The sequence below is a fragment of the Muscardinus avellanarius genome (assembly GCF_963383645.1).
Source record: "Muscardinus avellanarius genome assembly, chromosome: 5".
NCBI classification, from domain to species: domain Eukaryota; kingdom Metazoa; phylum Chordata; class Mammalia; order Rodentia; family Gliridae; genus Muscardinus; species Muscardinus avellanarius.
The window spans coordinates 122304995-122321394 of NC_137790.1; the positions used below are offsets into that span (position 1 = coordinate 122304995).

The window sequence follows — 16400 nt, forward strand, 5'->3', positions numbered from 1 at the left end:
TAATTTTGATTCTTAATGTTTCTTTTTTATTCTTCCTGCCATACCTAATCTTGACTTCTAGGCAGGTCGATTTGGACAGTTAACTTATATCCGCAATTATCAGGGAGAGCTGAAGAAGGGTGACACCATCTACAACACGAGGACGAGGAAGAAAGTGCGGGTGCAGCGGCTGGTGCGCATGCACGCCGACATGATGGAGGCAAGTTGAGAGCCATGTGGGCCGAGGGTCTGCCCTGCATCCCACCTGCCTCTCCTCCTGAGTCTGACATCTATTTATTCCTCTCTTCTTTCTTTTTTCTTAGCTCTGTTACAGCTCTAATCTAGACTTGGGTGTAGCCAAATTGGTGGATGTTAAGCTACTTCTTTAAATACTTTTATTGGTGAATTGTAATCTCACACCGTCCTGTAGTTTAATGTCACAGGATGTCCATGCACACAGTACTTGGTGAGCCTCCTCCATCGGTTCCCTCCTCACTCCCTCTCCTTCCCTCCTACATGATGTGAGATGTGCATTAGTTACTTCACATGTGTACACGACATCAGTGGCAGTGTGTTCTTTATTAGTTTCCCTCTCCCCAGGGCTGTCCTCCCCTAGAACCTCTCCGTCTTTCCTTTGGGGTTTCTCCATTATCTAAAGTACCTCTTGTATTCCAGTTACTCCCTGGCTTTCCCATGTGAGAGAAAACATATGACCCTTCACTTTTTGTGACTGGCTAATTTCACTTAACATAATATTCTCCAGGTCCATCCTTATTGCTAAGTAGAATCCCATTTTGTGTATAGCCCATAATTTTGTAATCCATCTCTTGGTTTCATGACTTATGACCATTTTACCAAAAATGCTTTACAGATTCAGGGCAGTCTCTTAAAATACCAATGTCATTCTTCACAGAGCTAGAAAAATCAGTCCAAACTTCATGTGGAAAAACAGAAGACCCAGAATAGTGAAAATAATTCTCAGCAATAAGAACCATGCAGAAGGCACCACAATTTCTGACTTCAAATTATACAACAAAAGCTGAGCTTGGTGGCACACGCTTGTAATCCCAGGACTTGGGAGGCTGAGACAGGAAGATCACAGGTTCGAAGCCAGCCTTGGCAATTTCACAAGGCTCTCAGCAAACTAGTGAGACCCTTATTTCCAAATATGAAATAAAATCTGGCTGGGCATGTTGCCTGGAGGTAGAATGCTTCTGGGTTCAACCCCTAGTACCAAAAACAAACAAAAAAAATACAAAGCTATAGTAATAAAAACAGAATGATATTGGAGCGCACACACACACACACACACACACACACACACACCCCAATGGAATTGAATAGAAGACACAGAAACAATCCCACATACTTAAAGCAAATTGATATTTGACAAAGGTGCCAAAAACATACAAGTAGTGTTAACTCATTTTATACCACTGGTTCTGAGTTAGCTGTGTTTTCTCAGACAAGTGTCAGGAAAAGGGACAGTTAGTTCCCTAAGAACACAAGATGCAGCACTTGGTTCAGATCTGCAGTGAGCATAATAGGTATTTAGAGCAGTGGAACTGTTAGAGATGAGAATGATAATCACACATAATTTTCCATGTGGCTCAGTGAGTTTGCTTTTGAAATATGGCAGGTGTGAATACTCTGTTTTACTCTAGAGCTTTCATACCCATTGCAAAATCCTTTCCAGGGTCATATTTGTACCAGAATCCACCTGAATGTTTAAAACTTCTCAAGGTCTAGTCTGGTCTTTGACTTGGGATATAAGTTAGCTCTGTATCTGTGCAACCTTCTGTAGTCCTTTTGGTGAGGCCCTGGCAGGATTACTGAGTGCAGTATTCCCGCGCCTACCTTCCCCAATGCATCCTTTTATTCCTGGAGAAGCGTATCAGTCTATGTGCAGAATTGGACAGGTTTCATTAGGGCCATCACTCAAATCTCTTGGAGGATGAGCAGGCAGTTTCAAAATTGGACAGCTTTGTTTCTTTGCTAGGTCGACAGCAGGGGGCAGGCTAGAGGGATTAGTGATTGTTAATAGCTGTTTCATGGACCAGATACAAAGAAATATGTACAGCTATGTAACCATAAGAGAAAGACACACTTGAGCACTTATACCACAGTTATTATGCATAAACTGTCAGTGTAAAGGGACAATTGCTAGGAGGCAGCAATGCTTGGTTCTTGACTTTCTTATATTTTATTACCTGCCAGTATCTATGAGAAGTTTAAAAGATTTTAGAACAGTGGATTCTATTTTTATTTTCAAAACTTCCTTTGTAGTTTTTCCATGTATATGTCATGCATTGTCTCATTGTCTTGACACGTTTGTTTTTAATTTTTATTATTTTTGTATGGTGCTGGGAATTGAACACAGGTGGAGTCTACCTCTGAGCTACACCCCTACACCGCCCCCCCTTTTAAATTTGGAAACTGGGCCTTGCTAAGTTCTCAAGGGTGAATTTGACCTGAGATCCTCCTGTCACAGCCCCCCAAGTATTGGGATTACAGGCATGCAGCTCTATGCCTGACTTTGTTCTTTTTAATTACATAGAAGTAACTTTAGAACAGTGAGGCCCTGTGTGGCCCAGTGTTTTTGTCAGTCTTTCAGTCACAGAATGGAGCCATTGCGCTGAGTTTTCCATGTGGAATAAAATCTTGTCTATCGATGTGGCTTAAATAAAGACCTGTTGAAGATGTGTGTTGTCTTGACTATTAGTATGGCAGTCACTCTCTAGAGGCCACAGTGAGGAATTCTTTGTTTGTATGATCTAGTCATTGTGTAAATATTTCAGTTATGTCTTGGTTTGCATTACTTGCAAAGGTCATGTTGCATCATTTCTTTCTTCAGGATGTTGAGGAAGTATACGCTGGAGACATCTTCGCCTTGTTTGGCATTGACTGTGCTAGTGGAGACACATTCACCAGTAAAGATAACAGTGGCCTTTCTATGGTAAGCCACTCAATTTCAAAGCTTTTCATCACTTGAATTTCAAAAGCCTGTATATGTGCAGTTCACTTATTACTTCAGGAAAACTACTGCAGAACTTTATCCGAAGTTCATAGGCATCAGGTTCATTGTGGTTCTTTGAATATCACTTGGACAGGTGTTCTGTATAAGTGTGTTTATCTGTGTTTTCTTAGAAAAGTCATTGCACAGTCTTGTAGTAGATGACACCTGACTGCATCTCTAAGCCCTCCACCCTGAGATCTGCATTCCTGCTGTAGATGCCTCTTGAGCTGTTGCCACTACCATCAGGTTTCCCAGTGGAGTCTCCTAAACTCAACAGCCAGAAAGTGGGCCATCCCTCTGTTCCCTAGAGAACTTCTTCTTCAGAGTTACCTTTAGTCTACCTTGAGGATAAGAGACGTAGCCATGCCCAGAAAGCAAGACACAGGTAGACATTCCGCCTTGGAGCAGCCTGCCTCTGGAAGTCAGGGCTGCCTTGTCGCCACGGAGGGATCTGGAGGGAGTTCTTCACTCACTGCTTGGGCAGTTCCTTCACTCGCTTTTCCTTTTTGCCCCTGTAGGAGAGCAGGCACTCCTACTCTAGGCCAGATTTGTTCCCGAGGGTGTCCCTTTTCCAAATCCCACAAAGAAAGAGTAGAGTACATAGGGGTACAGGTAATTTATAGTGGGTCATTTACATAAGAACTAATCTAATACATGAACACTAAAATATTTTCCAATAAGGCAGAGTGTGTTGTTGCACACTTGTCATCCTGAAACATTTGAGGCTAAGACAGGAGAATCACAGATTCAAGGACAGCCCCAGCGACTAGCAAGACTTTGGGCAGCCTACTGAGACCTTGTTCTGACATAAAAAGTAAAATAAGGCTGGAGGTATAGCTCAGAGGTTGAATGCCTCTGGGTTTAATCCCTAGTACCACATACACAAAAATTATAAATATATTATTTTTCTTTGCAATCTAGAGAAAAAGAACATTTTATATTTATAAGGCCTTATATCTAAATACTTATCGTTAGCAATATGAAAGGAGTGGTTATTGTGGGAAGTGTTTGCTTAGGTTTGTGTTTTTTTTTTTTTTTTTTTTTTTTTGTGTGTGTGTGTGTGTGTGTGTGTGTGTGTGTGTGTGTGTGTGTGTGTTACTGGGGGTGGAACCCAGGGGCTTTTCTACCTCCGGGCTATACTCCCAGACCTATTTTATATTTCATTTGGATCTCACTAAGTTGTTGAGAGCCTCACTAAGTAGCTGAGGCTGGTTTCAAACCTGTGCGATCCTCCTGTCTCAGCCTCCAGAGAGCTGGGATTACAAGCATGCACCACCATACCCGGCTTTGCTTAGGTTTTGAAGAAAAGAGGTCTTGGTTAGACCAAGTCTCACTTCTGCATTATAGTATATCTTTCTAAGCTTTTGGTGACTCAATTTTTAAAATAATAGCACCTGCTTCTTAGAATTTGGATTGACTCAATAAGATATTCTGTATAAAGACTTGAATTTAGCTGGGCTTGGTAGCACAAGTCTGTAATCTTAGTACTTGGGAGGCTAAGACAGAACGATTGCAGATTCAAGGCCAGCCTCAGCAACTTAGTGAGCCCAGCAGCAACTTAGCAAGATCCTGTTTCAAAATTTAAAAGAAGGAATGGGATTGTAGAAGGACTTTTCTCTTTTCCTAGATAGTATGATTAAATAAAGTAACCAGATTGTAATAGCAAATGTATCCATCAAGCAATAAAAGTTCCTTGTTGTGTCAGTATTTGGATACATTTTACCAATCACATTAAAGTTATGTAAATAAGTTATTTTTCAGAGGGAGGAGATCATATTAGTGGACAGTTGTATTAATGTTACACTAATATATTTACTTCTTACTGTCAAACAGATCAGTATATATAGTCAAGCATTAAGATGTTGGCTAGCGTTTCTATGTTCTGTTGTAAAGTAGCACACTAAATCCATCTAAACCATATAATACTTTTAAAAAACAATTCCATTCTTTTAAAATGTTTTAGGAGTCGATTCATGTTCCTGATCCTGTCATTTCAATAGCAATGAAGCCGTCTAACAAGGTAGGAGTGAGATTTACAGTTCAGCCTATCACAGTGTAAACTTGAGCTCGCTTTCGTGTCTCCACAGTGCACATTTTCTTGTTATCACATTTTCTTGTTATCACAGTGCTCTCTTCATGGTCTCTGCTTCCGCTTTTGGTATTGAGGTCGTCTTTTTAGATTTACCAATCTGATCCTAATAATTTCTCAGTATAATTAATGGTATTTTAATATTCACCAGGCTGTTCTTTTTAGTGGCAGGCTGTAGAGTGGTAGGTGTCATACCGTCTTGTTGGATTCTTATTTTTTTTTTGATACTGGAGATTGAACCCAGAGGTATTATTCTACCTCCATGCTATACCCAGCCCAGTTTTTAATTTCTTATTTGGAAACAGGATCTCATTAGGTTGCTGAGAGCCTCACTAAGTTGCCAGGGCTGGCCTTGAACTGATATCTTCAGTCCCAAGTACTGAGATTTCAAATGTGCTCCACCATGCTGTTTGGATTCTTAAAAAGTACTGGAAAAAGGTAATAGGAGTGTAATAGGAGTGTTTGTTTCAAGTTATAGTGAAATTGAACTATAAATTACATTAGAATGTTGGATGGCTTAATTGCCTCGTGAATTATAATTTCTAAATTTGTGGTAGTTCAGAAGTAAATTAATATAACATTAAAATCCTATAAAAATTTTCTTACTTCCAAATACATTTTTATGTTTGTATCTTTATGTTTGTATTTTTGTTTGTATATATTTTATAGTTTCATGATTGTATTTGATATCATTTAACATTTTACAAAGCCAAAATTGCTTGAATGTTTTATATTCTCACTGCTTGCCTTTCCAATTAATCTGTTTTGACCTTAATTGCTTAGTTCCTAAGTTTCCCTGACACTCATAAGAATCATGTTAATGTGTGACTTATTGGAATTCACTTGTTCATGTATTGAGTGAACACTTTATCACTTCTTATCATCTGGAAACTCCCATTTACAGAATATATTCTGATGAATAGCATATGAGATATGTTATTAAAGTTGAGGTGGCGAGAGACATTAAATCATTCCATCTTCTCAGAAACTTGGAAAAGTGAACCTTACCTCTTACCTCAGTAAGATCCCGTGGCTCGTTCCAAGTGCTTTGCTAAGATTGCTAGCTCTTCCCTTTGGACACATGCAGCATGAGAAATGGAAGGTCTTAGGCCTTTCATTACTCTATAATCTAGAGTTTATGTTAAAACACTTAGCTTTTGCTAATTTCACTGTTGTTCAAAATGGAGGGAAGTCAAGTGCATCAATATCCAGAAGGTTTTTGGTATTTCTGAGTTGTTTCTACATTAAAAGTTTTAAAGTGTCTGCCTGCTGGAGTAAATAATTTCAAATCAAATTCTGAGGTCTCTGCATCAAGCCGAGAGTCTCCATAGTGGTGGGAGGGATGCTGCTTTACCAAGTTGAGAGGATATGGCTGCCTAGTGCAGAGAAAAGGCAGAGATTGACCTTGGCTGCAGCTTCAGCTGTCCCAGGCACCAGCTGTGTGGTCTTAAGCAAGTTACTTAACACCTCTGTACATAATCTCATCTGTAAAAGGTGGATAATTCTATCTTGTAGCATTTTGGTTAGATTTGAGGTAACATGAAAAAAAAATTCTATAACTCTAAACATCGTAAGTGATGGCTGTTAATACTGGTGATGCAGGGTGTGTAAGTTTTTCTGTGACTGCAATGAAGAATTGTCACAAACTTAGTAGTTTTAAACACAAATGTATTTTTTAGTTCTGTAGGTCAGAGACTGACATGGTTCTCCATGAACTAAATTAATCAAACAGGGTTGTGTTCTCATTTCAAGGTTCTAGGGGGAAATTTCTTTCCTTGGTTACTCAGGCTGTTGGTAGAATTCAGTTCCTTGTGGGTATAATATCGAGATCCCGTGTTCTCCGGTCCCCTGGGGGCCGCCCCTGGCTTTTCCTGGAGGCCCAGCTTCCTTGGCTTGTAGCCGTCCCTCCAGTTGTCAGTGCCTCAGGCTTTAGGTCTCTCCCACCCACCCTGTTTTCCCTGTCTAAAGGCCGCCTGGTTACACCGGGCCCACTCAGATAATTCACCAGTTTCCCCATCATTAGATTTGTATCTTGATCTTTTTTGCAAACTTTCTTTACCATGTAAAGTAACATGGTCACAGGTTTTAGGGGATTAGGGCATCTTTGGAGGGTTGTTTTTCTGCCTACCAGGTGCAATTATCAAAGGATTGTAAAGTTGCATCCTATCATATCCATGTAGGCTGTTGTTAATGGGAGAAGTCTCGGGGGTAATTGCTTCACTCTTGGTCTAAACAGAATAGTTAATCCTCTTGAATCTATAAAGGAGTCTTTGTAAACATGAGGAGTCTTATGTTTATGTGCAGGATTCCTCTTTCTACTTAACCCATTTTTGTCCCATCGTCCCAGATGAGGAACACTTTTAAAAACTTAAATAGAGCAACAAATACTACTTATGGTGAATTTGAAATAGCATGTATTTATTGTGTTCGCAGAGTTTAAAACTTTGGCCTTGATGAGTCAATGGTCAGTTTTCCACAAATGACTGGTTTTGTCAGTGTTAATTGGAAAGGGCAGAGAGCTAAGCTGTAGGCTTTTGAGTTTTCTATCTTGGTGTGGAGAGGAATCCTCTTCAGCCAGCTATTCCCTGGTCTCTCCGCTATGTGGTGTGCAGTAGGACTAAATGTGGATTGTCTTTGTTTCTTAATTGATGATGTATTTCGTGTCATTCCGAAAAGTTCTTTCAAAAATAACATTGCTTATCATGCTTAGTAAAACACGACAACTTTTTTTTTCTTCCTTTTCTTTTAAAGAATGATCTGGACAAATTTTCCAAAGGTATTGGCAGGTTTACAAGAGAAGATCCCACATTTAAGGTCCACTTTGACACTGAGAGCAAAGAAACCATTGTGTCTGGAATGGGGGAGTTACACCTGGAGATCTATGCTCAGGTAACGAGTATGAGGCAGTGAAGGGGGTGACGCTTGACACCATGCGGGTCTTGTCACGAGTCAGTAATGCTCCAGCTAATGACCACACCAGAAGTGGTCTGCACCTTTCACTCTGATTGGTACCCACACCTGGTACCACTTCCTCCACCCTGTGTTGCAAACTGGTCGTTTTGATAGTCTTTGACATGTTAAACATGTGGACTCCTGGAATCAAGGCTCGAATTATGGCTAAGTAGGTCAGTATACCCTGGTCCTGGCCTGGAGGAGACAGCTTGCAACAGTACCCACGCTTCAGGCCATTTCTTCTCAAGTTAGTACTTGAAGATCATTGTAATGATAGAGAACGGACTTCCCTAGGAAAGGTTCTGTGTGTTTGTAAATGAAAACAGATATATGACTGGAAGCTGGCATGACATGTCTTTGAAGTTGAGATAAAAGGTCCTGGCAGTAGGTTTAGACATTATTCCAGTGAATATATAATAATATGAAACCATGGTGAGGTTTTAGTGGGTAGGTTAATTGATGGCAAGTGTAAATTAAGCAGTCAGAGTGTGAACTAATTTATATAAAATCCATAAAGGTGGTTAGTAGTGTTTAAATATCACCTATCTAATCTTTATAAGATATTAAAATGATTTAAGATCTATTTTTTGTTACCTCTTATGTTTAAATGAATATTACTAAGGTATTTAAAATATCTAAGATCCTTAGGATTGTCTGTTTATTTGTTAAATTTCAATATACTAAAAATAAATCATCTCCCCTATTCTTTTTAGAGGTTGGAAAGAGAATACGGCTGTCCTTGTATCACAGGAAAGCCAAAAGTTGCCTTTAGAGAGACCATTACTGCCCCCGTCCCGTAAGTATGCAACATAATTCATTAGACATGAGGCTGGACGTGAAACTTTTTTATTATGGGAGATACATAGCACTGTTAGTGTTACACACATTTTTATGTAGTGATGTTTTTCATTATGGAATCTGCAGTTCTGGACTATATCAAGACATCATAGTGACATTTTGGGATTTGTTTGGCCCTTAGGCCAGATGTCAGTGAAGATGGGCATACAATACACATCATAAATAGACATGTCTACACTTGATATCAGTGGAAGAAGGGCCTTTGTCTATTCCATTTGTCCTTCCTTTGGGAGACGGCTGTTATGTTTTACTTTTGTACCATATTGTGGATGCCAGAGAACTTGCATTTGCCAAGGAATAATTTCCTGCAAGTAAGGAAAACTAGTTTCATGATCAAATTCAGAAAGTAATTAAAGGGACACAGTCAGGTTTATAGTTTTTGGATACAAAACAGTCTTAAAGAATAATATAAAACAAGTTAAATTGCTTCACCTAATACTTCAGCTTGGTGCCTTATCTGAATTTACATGAATTCTGATTTAGAGTCAATATTATAGTGTTCCTTTAAAAGGACTCAGTTTACACAGGGCACCAGATAAAGGTAAATGACACTTTACCTGTGACGCAATGTCATGAAGTAGGATGGTATAGTCCAGTTCAATAAAGTCATCGTTTCTTTGCTATGACAGAAAAACAAAAACTGGGTTTTTAAGCAATATTGGCAAAAACGGTGCTTTCATTTTTTAAAAATAGTTTTGGTTAGTAGATGATTATAATCCATTTAGGTAAAAATAATTAAATGTTATAATTTAACCTGGCAAAAAAGCTATTCTTTTACATTAAACCTTCAGACTACATTTTAAAATCATGATTTTATATTTACCACCCTAAGAGTCATTCATATATTGGATCTTAATAGGTAAATATAAATATATATAAATAAATATACATTTTAATAAATGAAGCAGTGGCTAAACCTCTTTGTTGAAATTTTCATTAGTGCTTTAAAATAATAATTTGGCGAAGGGCTACAGCAGTTTCTTCTTATAAAACATACTAACATTGTCTTGTGCATATATTACTAGAGATGAACCTCGAAGAATCATTATTCTGATTTTGTGGCCACTGAACCTGGACTCAAGTATCAAGATTTCAGTACCCTTATAGGAATATTGTAACCAAGGTTGCTGTCTACAAAATGCATTAGAAAAAGGCTGGCTTTGTTTCTCAGAATGTTGTAATACTAGGTTTTTGACATCATCCCAGAGTGCTGTAATTTGGTATCCCTCCCCTCAAGTGCCCATGAGTCTCTAATAAGTGGTTACGAAAGCTGTGGAGACACAGTGGCCTGCTGCCTCTCGCTTTTTCATTAGGAAGCTGAAATGAGTCAGCAGGAAAGTCCCTTTCCCCGTACAGCTAACTAAAACTGCTACCGTTTGTTTGCATTCTGTTTTTCTTGATTTTCATTAGATACCAGTTGGAATTCTTTTTGTTTGTTTTCTTTTTGGTGTGCTGGGGATTGAACCCAGAGGCAGTCTACTTTTGAGCTGTACCTCCAGCCCTATTTTATTTTTTGTATTGAAACAGTGTCTTGCCAGGTTACTGAGTTTCATCAAGTGGCTGAAACTGGCCTTGAATCTACAATCCTCCTGTCTCAGCCTCCCAAATACCGGGATTACATGCCCAGTCTTTTTAGCTTTTTAACAAAGTTAAAGCCAAAGATTTATTCTCATGTCTATAAGGTCTATAAAGATGAACTTCTAAGTAGTTCAAATATCAAGTACAAGAAACAAGGCTTGCAACAAGTGAGACGGAAGGTAGACTAACTACATGGTGCAGGAGTAGACTATGACAGCCTGGGTGATAAAGGTATGTGCAGCAGGCTCAGGAGTGCAGAATTGTCGCAGAGATAGCTTAGCAGGCTTCACATGCTGCAGTGCTGCTGCTCTTGGCTGGTCCCAGGAGAAGCCAGCCATGTCTCTAAGTGGCTGTGGCACTATCATTCAGCATAACAAAGAAAGCAGAGACTGTTTCAGTATTACATGGTAAGAGGAATTTAACATAAAACTTAGGTTGCTGGAGGACATAGTGTATATTGAGCTGAGCACAAAGCCCCTCAAATTGTAACTCGAGACTTCACTATGGTGGGAGTGCAGCTCTACTTAGACTGCCATAAAAAGTGGGCTTGAGAACCTTGTGCAGCAGGTGAAAAAAAACACAATCACTCAGGTATGTAGTGTGTCTGGGATCCTGTCTTGCCTGCAGGAGAACAACTCTCCAGCCCTGCCTGCTCTAGAAGAGGGTTTGAGTGAAAAGTCATAGGAATTATATCTGACTTGCCTAACATGAAAGGCTAGGTCCCCACCCCGGGCCTCGTGAAAGTGTGTCCCGAGGCCACTCGTGATTAGGAAAGTTCACTGATGTCCTTGGCTGTGCCTTCCCTGTCATAGGCTTCCTTGTCAGCATGTGCCAGGAGATGCAGACCGCCCAGCCCTGGCATGAGGCAGGCACAAGGCAGAGGACCCCCGTGGTTTGCATCTCCCAGCCAGGCTGTGACTGCTAGGACCAGTGGCTGGTTTTTGGATTCCTCAAATCTCCATCTTCTCTAGTCCTGATTGTGACTGACTTCTTCAAAACACCTAGTTCACTATTAAATGCAGTGACTTTCACTGTAAATGACAGTACTTTTAACAAGTATTGATCCATTAATAGAATATTTTGTAGAGACTACTTACCACTTGCTTGACAGTTTGAATTTTTACCATTTTATACCATGTGTTTTCAGTAGAATTCTGCCATATTATATAACCACAGGCAACCCAAGCTAAGTGTCGAACTGGTTCCATTTGTGGAGATACATTTCCAAGATTGTCTGATGAGGGAAACATTTATATGATAAGTATGATTATTATATACACAGCATTAATCTTGGAAAACTAAATTCTAAGTTATATGTCAGTTTTCCTCATATATGTGCAGAAAAAAATTTTGGTACTGGGGATTAAACCCAGGGGAGTTCTATCTATGAGCTATACCTCCAGCCCTTTTTAGTTTTTATTTTGAAACAGGAGTCTCTAAGTTGCTGAGGTTGGCTTCAAACCTGTGATCCTGTCTCAGCCTTCCATGCCACCATACCTGGCTTACAGAAAATAACGTATATCTTTTTTTTTTTTTTATGAGATTGGAAATAAGTAGTTTTGCTAAAGTCAGTATATTTCCAACATAGTTAACGTCAGAGTTTGAGCATAGGTAATTGGGATTAATCTTAAAGTTGAAAACATATTTTTCATGCTCTACATACATACCTGGAATATTTTGTGCTTCTAGTGGTTCCTTCAGGGACTTGAGTCTTTGATAAAATGTATTATCTTCTTCATCCGGGTTCTTCCCAACTTCTCCTTCAAATGTGAAGCTTACTTGTGGTGCAGTAGCTTCTTCCATAGGAGGGTAAATTACTTCAGCTGTGCAGTTCACTGTCACTTGCTGTTGAAACATTTTTACAGAAGATCCTTACATAGTGAAGGCCTATTTATTAATTACTAATTATTGTTCTTTGAGAGAGGGTTTAGAGCATATGGTCTTTAAGACTTGACTGCAACAGTTTAATCTCAGCTTTGATTTCTTTTGCAGTACTGGGGTGGAACCAAGAGGCATTCTACCTCTGAGCTATATCCCCAACCCTATTTTTTATTTTGAAATAAGGTCTCACTAAGTTGAAGAGGGCCTCACTAAGTAGCTGGGGCTGGCCGTGAACCCCAGTCCTCCTGTCTCAGCCTCCCAAGCACTGGGATTACAAGCGTGTGCCACCATGCCCAGCTTAATTTCAGTTTTAATCCTAAAACTTTGAATATATTTCAGAGGTAATAGAATATCTACCTCTAAGTCCAGACTTCAATATGAATTTATATACCAACCCAAGTCTGGTTACTTCTTACTTCCTGTTCCTGAAATATCAATTATTTTTCCAAATGCAGATATAGCAGTCTGCATCTAGATATAAATTCAAAGATTATAACATTGGGTTATGCTTTGTAAAGACAGCTTTCTTACAGCTCAACTACCTTTCAGTGAATTTCCTTTGGTTAGCCTGTATCTCAGAATTGTACTCAATGAAAGGGCAAGCTTTTTAAATTTCTAAAATGGTGGTTGTGCAAATTGCAGTTTCTTCCTTTTTAATTTGTCAAATTAGTAATTTGATAGGCATGTCATATTTTTTAATTTCCCTTCTCCATGACAGTGGTATTAATTGGATATTCTCTTGTTCATGAATATCTAAAATCACTTAATTTTTTTTTTCTTTTACTCTGTTAAAAATAGAACTAGAAAGGCAGGCAAAGAAATTGGTCAGGTCTGGGGAGTAAATTACTTTACCTAATCATATTAGGCATAAGTTCAGATTGCCCTAAGTATATAACTTCTTAAGGCAATTTATTTGAACTGAATTATAGTCTGTTTTCTAAGTAGTTCAATGGAAATAACTCAGGATATATCTCAGAATACACAATAGTAAAAACTGGCTTTTATAACTGCAAGGATGGTCAGTTGTTTTTTCAGACAAGGATTTCACAACTTGAAAAATAATAGTAAAAGCCTAAAATCAAATCCTCTAAAAAGGACATTTTACTTACTTTTCGGATTATTTCTTCCACAGAAAATTTAAGATGATACTTGTGTCCTGTTCCTGGAACATCCTAAAAATCAAAGAAATATGGTGGAGAGCTGAAAATATTATAACAAATCAAATGTTTGCATTGTTAGGAAATCCATTCTTATTTAGTTGGTAGGAGTAGCTGGTGGTAGAAAATTATTAAAGTCTTAATTGAAAAAGGTACCAGATTTATCGCATCTAATTTAGCAGGTTCTCTAATAAGTATACTTTTGATTGGGGCAAAAGGGTGGGATAGACGCATACTAATAAAATGGGCACAGCTCACTTTTAGTCATCAAAAGACTTTAGCCTCTAGATCTGTGATCTTCAGTTCCCTACATAAAATCTTTGGGACAGCTTTTAATTCTAAAAGTGACAAAAGGATACATCTTGGAAAAGATTTTATGATGCCCAGTGTGCCCTCCTGATAGTGTTCAGTGAATGTGAATTCCATTTTGAGGCAAATGCCTGTAAAGCGGCTGAAGACTTAATATGCTTAAGTGTTGTTTTTATTTGCATAGTAGATCTGTAAAATGATTTTTTAACAGATTTTATCAGAGTGAGACAAGCATTTAGATATTTTGCTCAGGAGACAGATTGAAAGTTTATAACTAATTATGTTATCTGGTACAATTTGGAAGTAAAATTTGTTCTCTACTAGCTCTTAAAACTATTTGCAGTTAAGCCGGGCGTGGTGGCGCACGCTTGTAATCCCTGTGCTTGGGAGGCTGAGACAGGAGGATCGCACAGGTTCGAAGCCAGCCTCAGCTACTTAGTGAGGCTCTCAGCAATTTAGTGAGACCCTGTTTTCAATAAAGTATACAATAGGTCTGGGAGTATAGCCCAGAGGTAGAAAGCCCCTGTGTTCCACCCCCAGTACCACACACACACACAAAAAAAAAAAAAACAAAGAAAAAAACTATTTGCAGTTAAATTTTGTCAGATAAATAAAAATCCACTTCCGGCCGGGCATGTGGGTGTGCTGAGGCGACAGTGGAGTCCTGCCTTCAGCTGGAGAGCATGGCATTACTTTCAGGCTCTGGCGGGTATGTTGAGTGGCACAGCCTGCAACCTCAGCTTCTGCAGATCATCTCCCCTGCATCATGGTCAAAGGGTCTAATAAGGAGTAATCTTAAAATTTAGGCAGTGGAGTCCATTGGAACACAGGGGCTTTATGTTGGTCAAGATTGAGGTAGCAGAGAAGAAACAGCAACACAGCGTTAACGTTCTTTGGAATGATTTCTGCAGGTCTCTCTTAAGCGAAGGGTGAAATGCCCGCCTTATTTTCCCATTTCCATGTAATAGTGCATTATAGGGACTGTGTCCCTGTCTTCACCTTAAGGTGAAAACAAACAGTTCTGGGCTGGCCACAGAGGTTGCAGTGCGGGGGGAGGTGCAAGAGGGCTGAGCTGACCAAAGGCCTTACCAGCTGTGCTGCATCCGCCCCCAACCCCTCCCAAGAACACCCATGGGGGTCCTGCAAAACTCACTTCCTGCAGTCCCTTGACACCTGGCTGGGCCTGTACGTCTGGCCTCTCTGCTGTTCTTCACCCCCTAGCTACACTGGGTGGGGGTCCTGCAGGACTCGCCTCGCTGCGGGCTCTCGGCCCCCCAGGAACATCTGGTTGGGTCCTGCAGCCTGCAGGATTCACCTCAACGTGGCCAGCCCCCCCCCCCCCCAGGAACACCTGGCTGGGCCTTGCAGGTCTGCCCTCTCCTGGCCTGCACCCCCTAGCTACACTGGGTGGGGGCCCTGCAGGACTCACCTCGCTGTGGGTCTCCGGGCCCCCCAGGAACACCTGGCTGGGCTCTGTGGGTCTCACCTTGACTTGGCCAGAGCCCCCCAGGACTCACCTCCCAGAGGCCCTTCCCCTCGCTTTTCCCCCAGGAATACCCGCTGGAGGTCTCACAGGACTCACCTCCAACCGGGCCTGCTCCACAGTGCGCACCTGGAACACCTGGTGGGGTGTCCCGTGCTGGTAGTTAATACAGCTCTCCGCCACGGAGGCTGCCCTGGAGGCTGAGAAGTGTTCAGGCAGGATCTCCATTCTTGGCGAGCAGTGTTCGGCCCAACTGCCCAACTGGAACCAGATTACTATGCTGCCTGATCCAAGCCGGAAACAGGCGGCCTGGGCTGGGCGCTGGCTGAACTAACAAGCGCTGGGTCCTCTTCCTTCCTCTGCCTGCTAGCAGGCTGCCAAGGCCCGGCTCGGGTGCGGCTCCCTCCAGGCTCCGCCCCGCCCCGCCCCGCCTTGGCTGCAGCGGAGGACAGCGCTGCTTAGAGCCGGCGCCTGCGCGGGCGGTGCGAGGGTGGGAGGGAGGCCTGCGCTAGCGTCTCTCGCTAGGTCTGAGGATTGCTTTCCTTAACCTTTGCAAAAGTGCTGGGGGTGGGGGCGTTCTGGCCTTTGCGTTTTCGGCGCCAGCCTCTTAGACCTTCGGTTTTCTTTACTTGAAAGCCTGGCTGCTTTACTTGCAAGTTGGAGCACAGCTTTCCTAAGCACCTCGAGGACCTCACACAGGGCAAGGTGCAAAGGTGCCAGCCATCGGAGTGCTGCCTTCCTTCCCCTCTCATTCTGCGGGGCCTGGAAGGCGTGTGCGTTCCCAGCTCTATGGGCTTGGGTCAGTTTCCCCCAAGCTCAGGTAGGAGAGCCTGCAGGCTGGTATTAAGTGGGGGCTAAGTAATTGCACGAGAGCCTGAAGATCTCTCATTACTGACCTTAGATCGCACGTTGATGTAGCATCATGCTTCCTTCTTACTGGAGTCTTTGGATGTTTTACTTTAGGAATTGAAACATACTTAAAAACTGGCACTACACAAAGTGCTACACCAAAATAGCTTCTAGCAAACGCCAGATTTAGTGCTGCTCCAGTAGAAATAAATGCCCTCGCAAGGTGACTTAGTAGGCTTCCTTAGGTAG

General features: G+C 41.1%; 2 protein-coding genes across 2 annotated transcripts in view; one reads left to right on the forward strand and one right to left on the reverse strand.

Annotated features, from left to right (window-relative positions):
- GFM1 (G elongation factor mitochondrial 1) overlaps positions 1-16400 on the forward strand; it is a gene marked incomplete at both ends in the record, with an annotated part of 54176 nt that overhangs the window by 23819 nt on the left and 13957 nt on the right. The window contains 5 exons of the mRNA XM_080695763.1: positions 62-199; positions 2834-2935; positions 4959-5015; positions 7836-7973; positions 8750-8832. Coding sequence (XP_080551889.1) covers positions 62-199; positions 2834-2935; positions 4959-5015; positions 7836-7973; positions 8750-8832 — 518 coding nt within the window. The remainder of the gene's footprint in view (positions 1-61; positions 200-2833; positions 2936-4958; positions 5016-7835; positions 7974-8749; positions 8833-16400) is intronic.
- Positions 9101-15530, reverse strand: LXN (latexin; the record flags this gene model as incomplete). Its single annotated transcript, XM_080696900.1, has 6 exons — positions 9101-9199; positions 9452-9514; positions 11570-11706; positions 12140-12317; positions 13463-13525; positions 15402-15530. 6 exons carry the CDS (start codon positions 15528-15530, stop codon positions 9101-9103), a joined length of 669 nt encoding a protein of 222 aa, XP_080553026.1.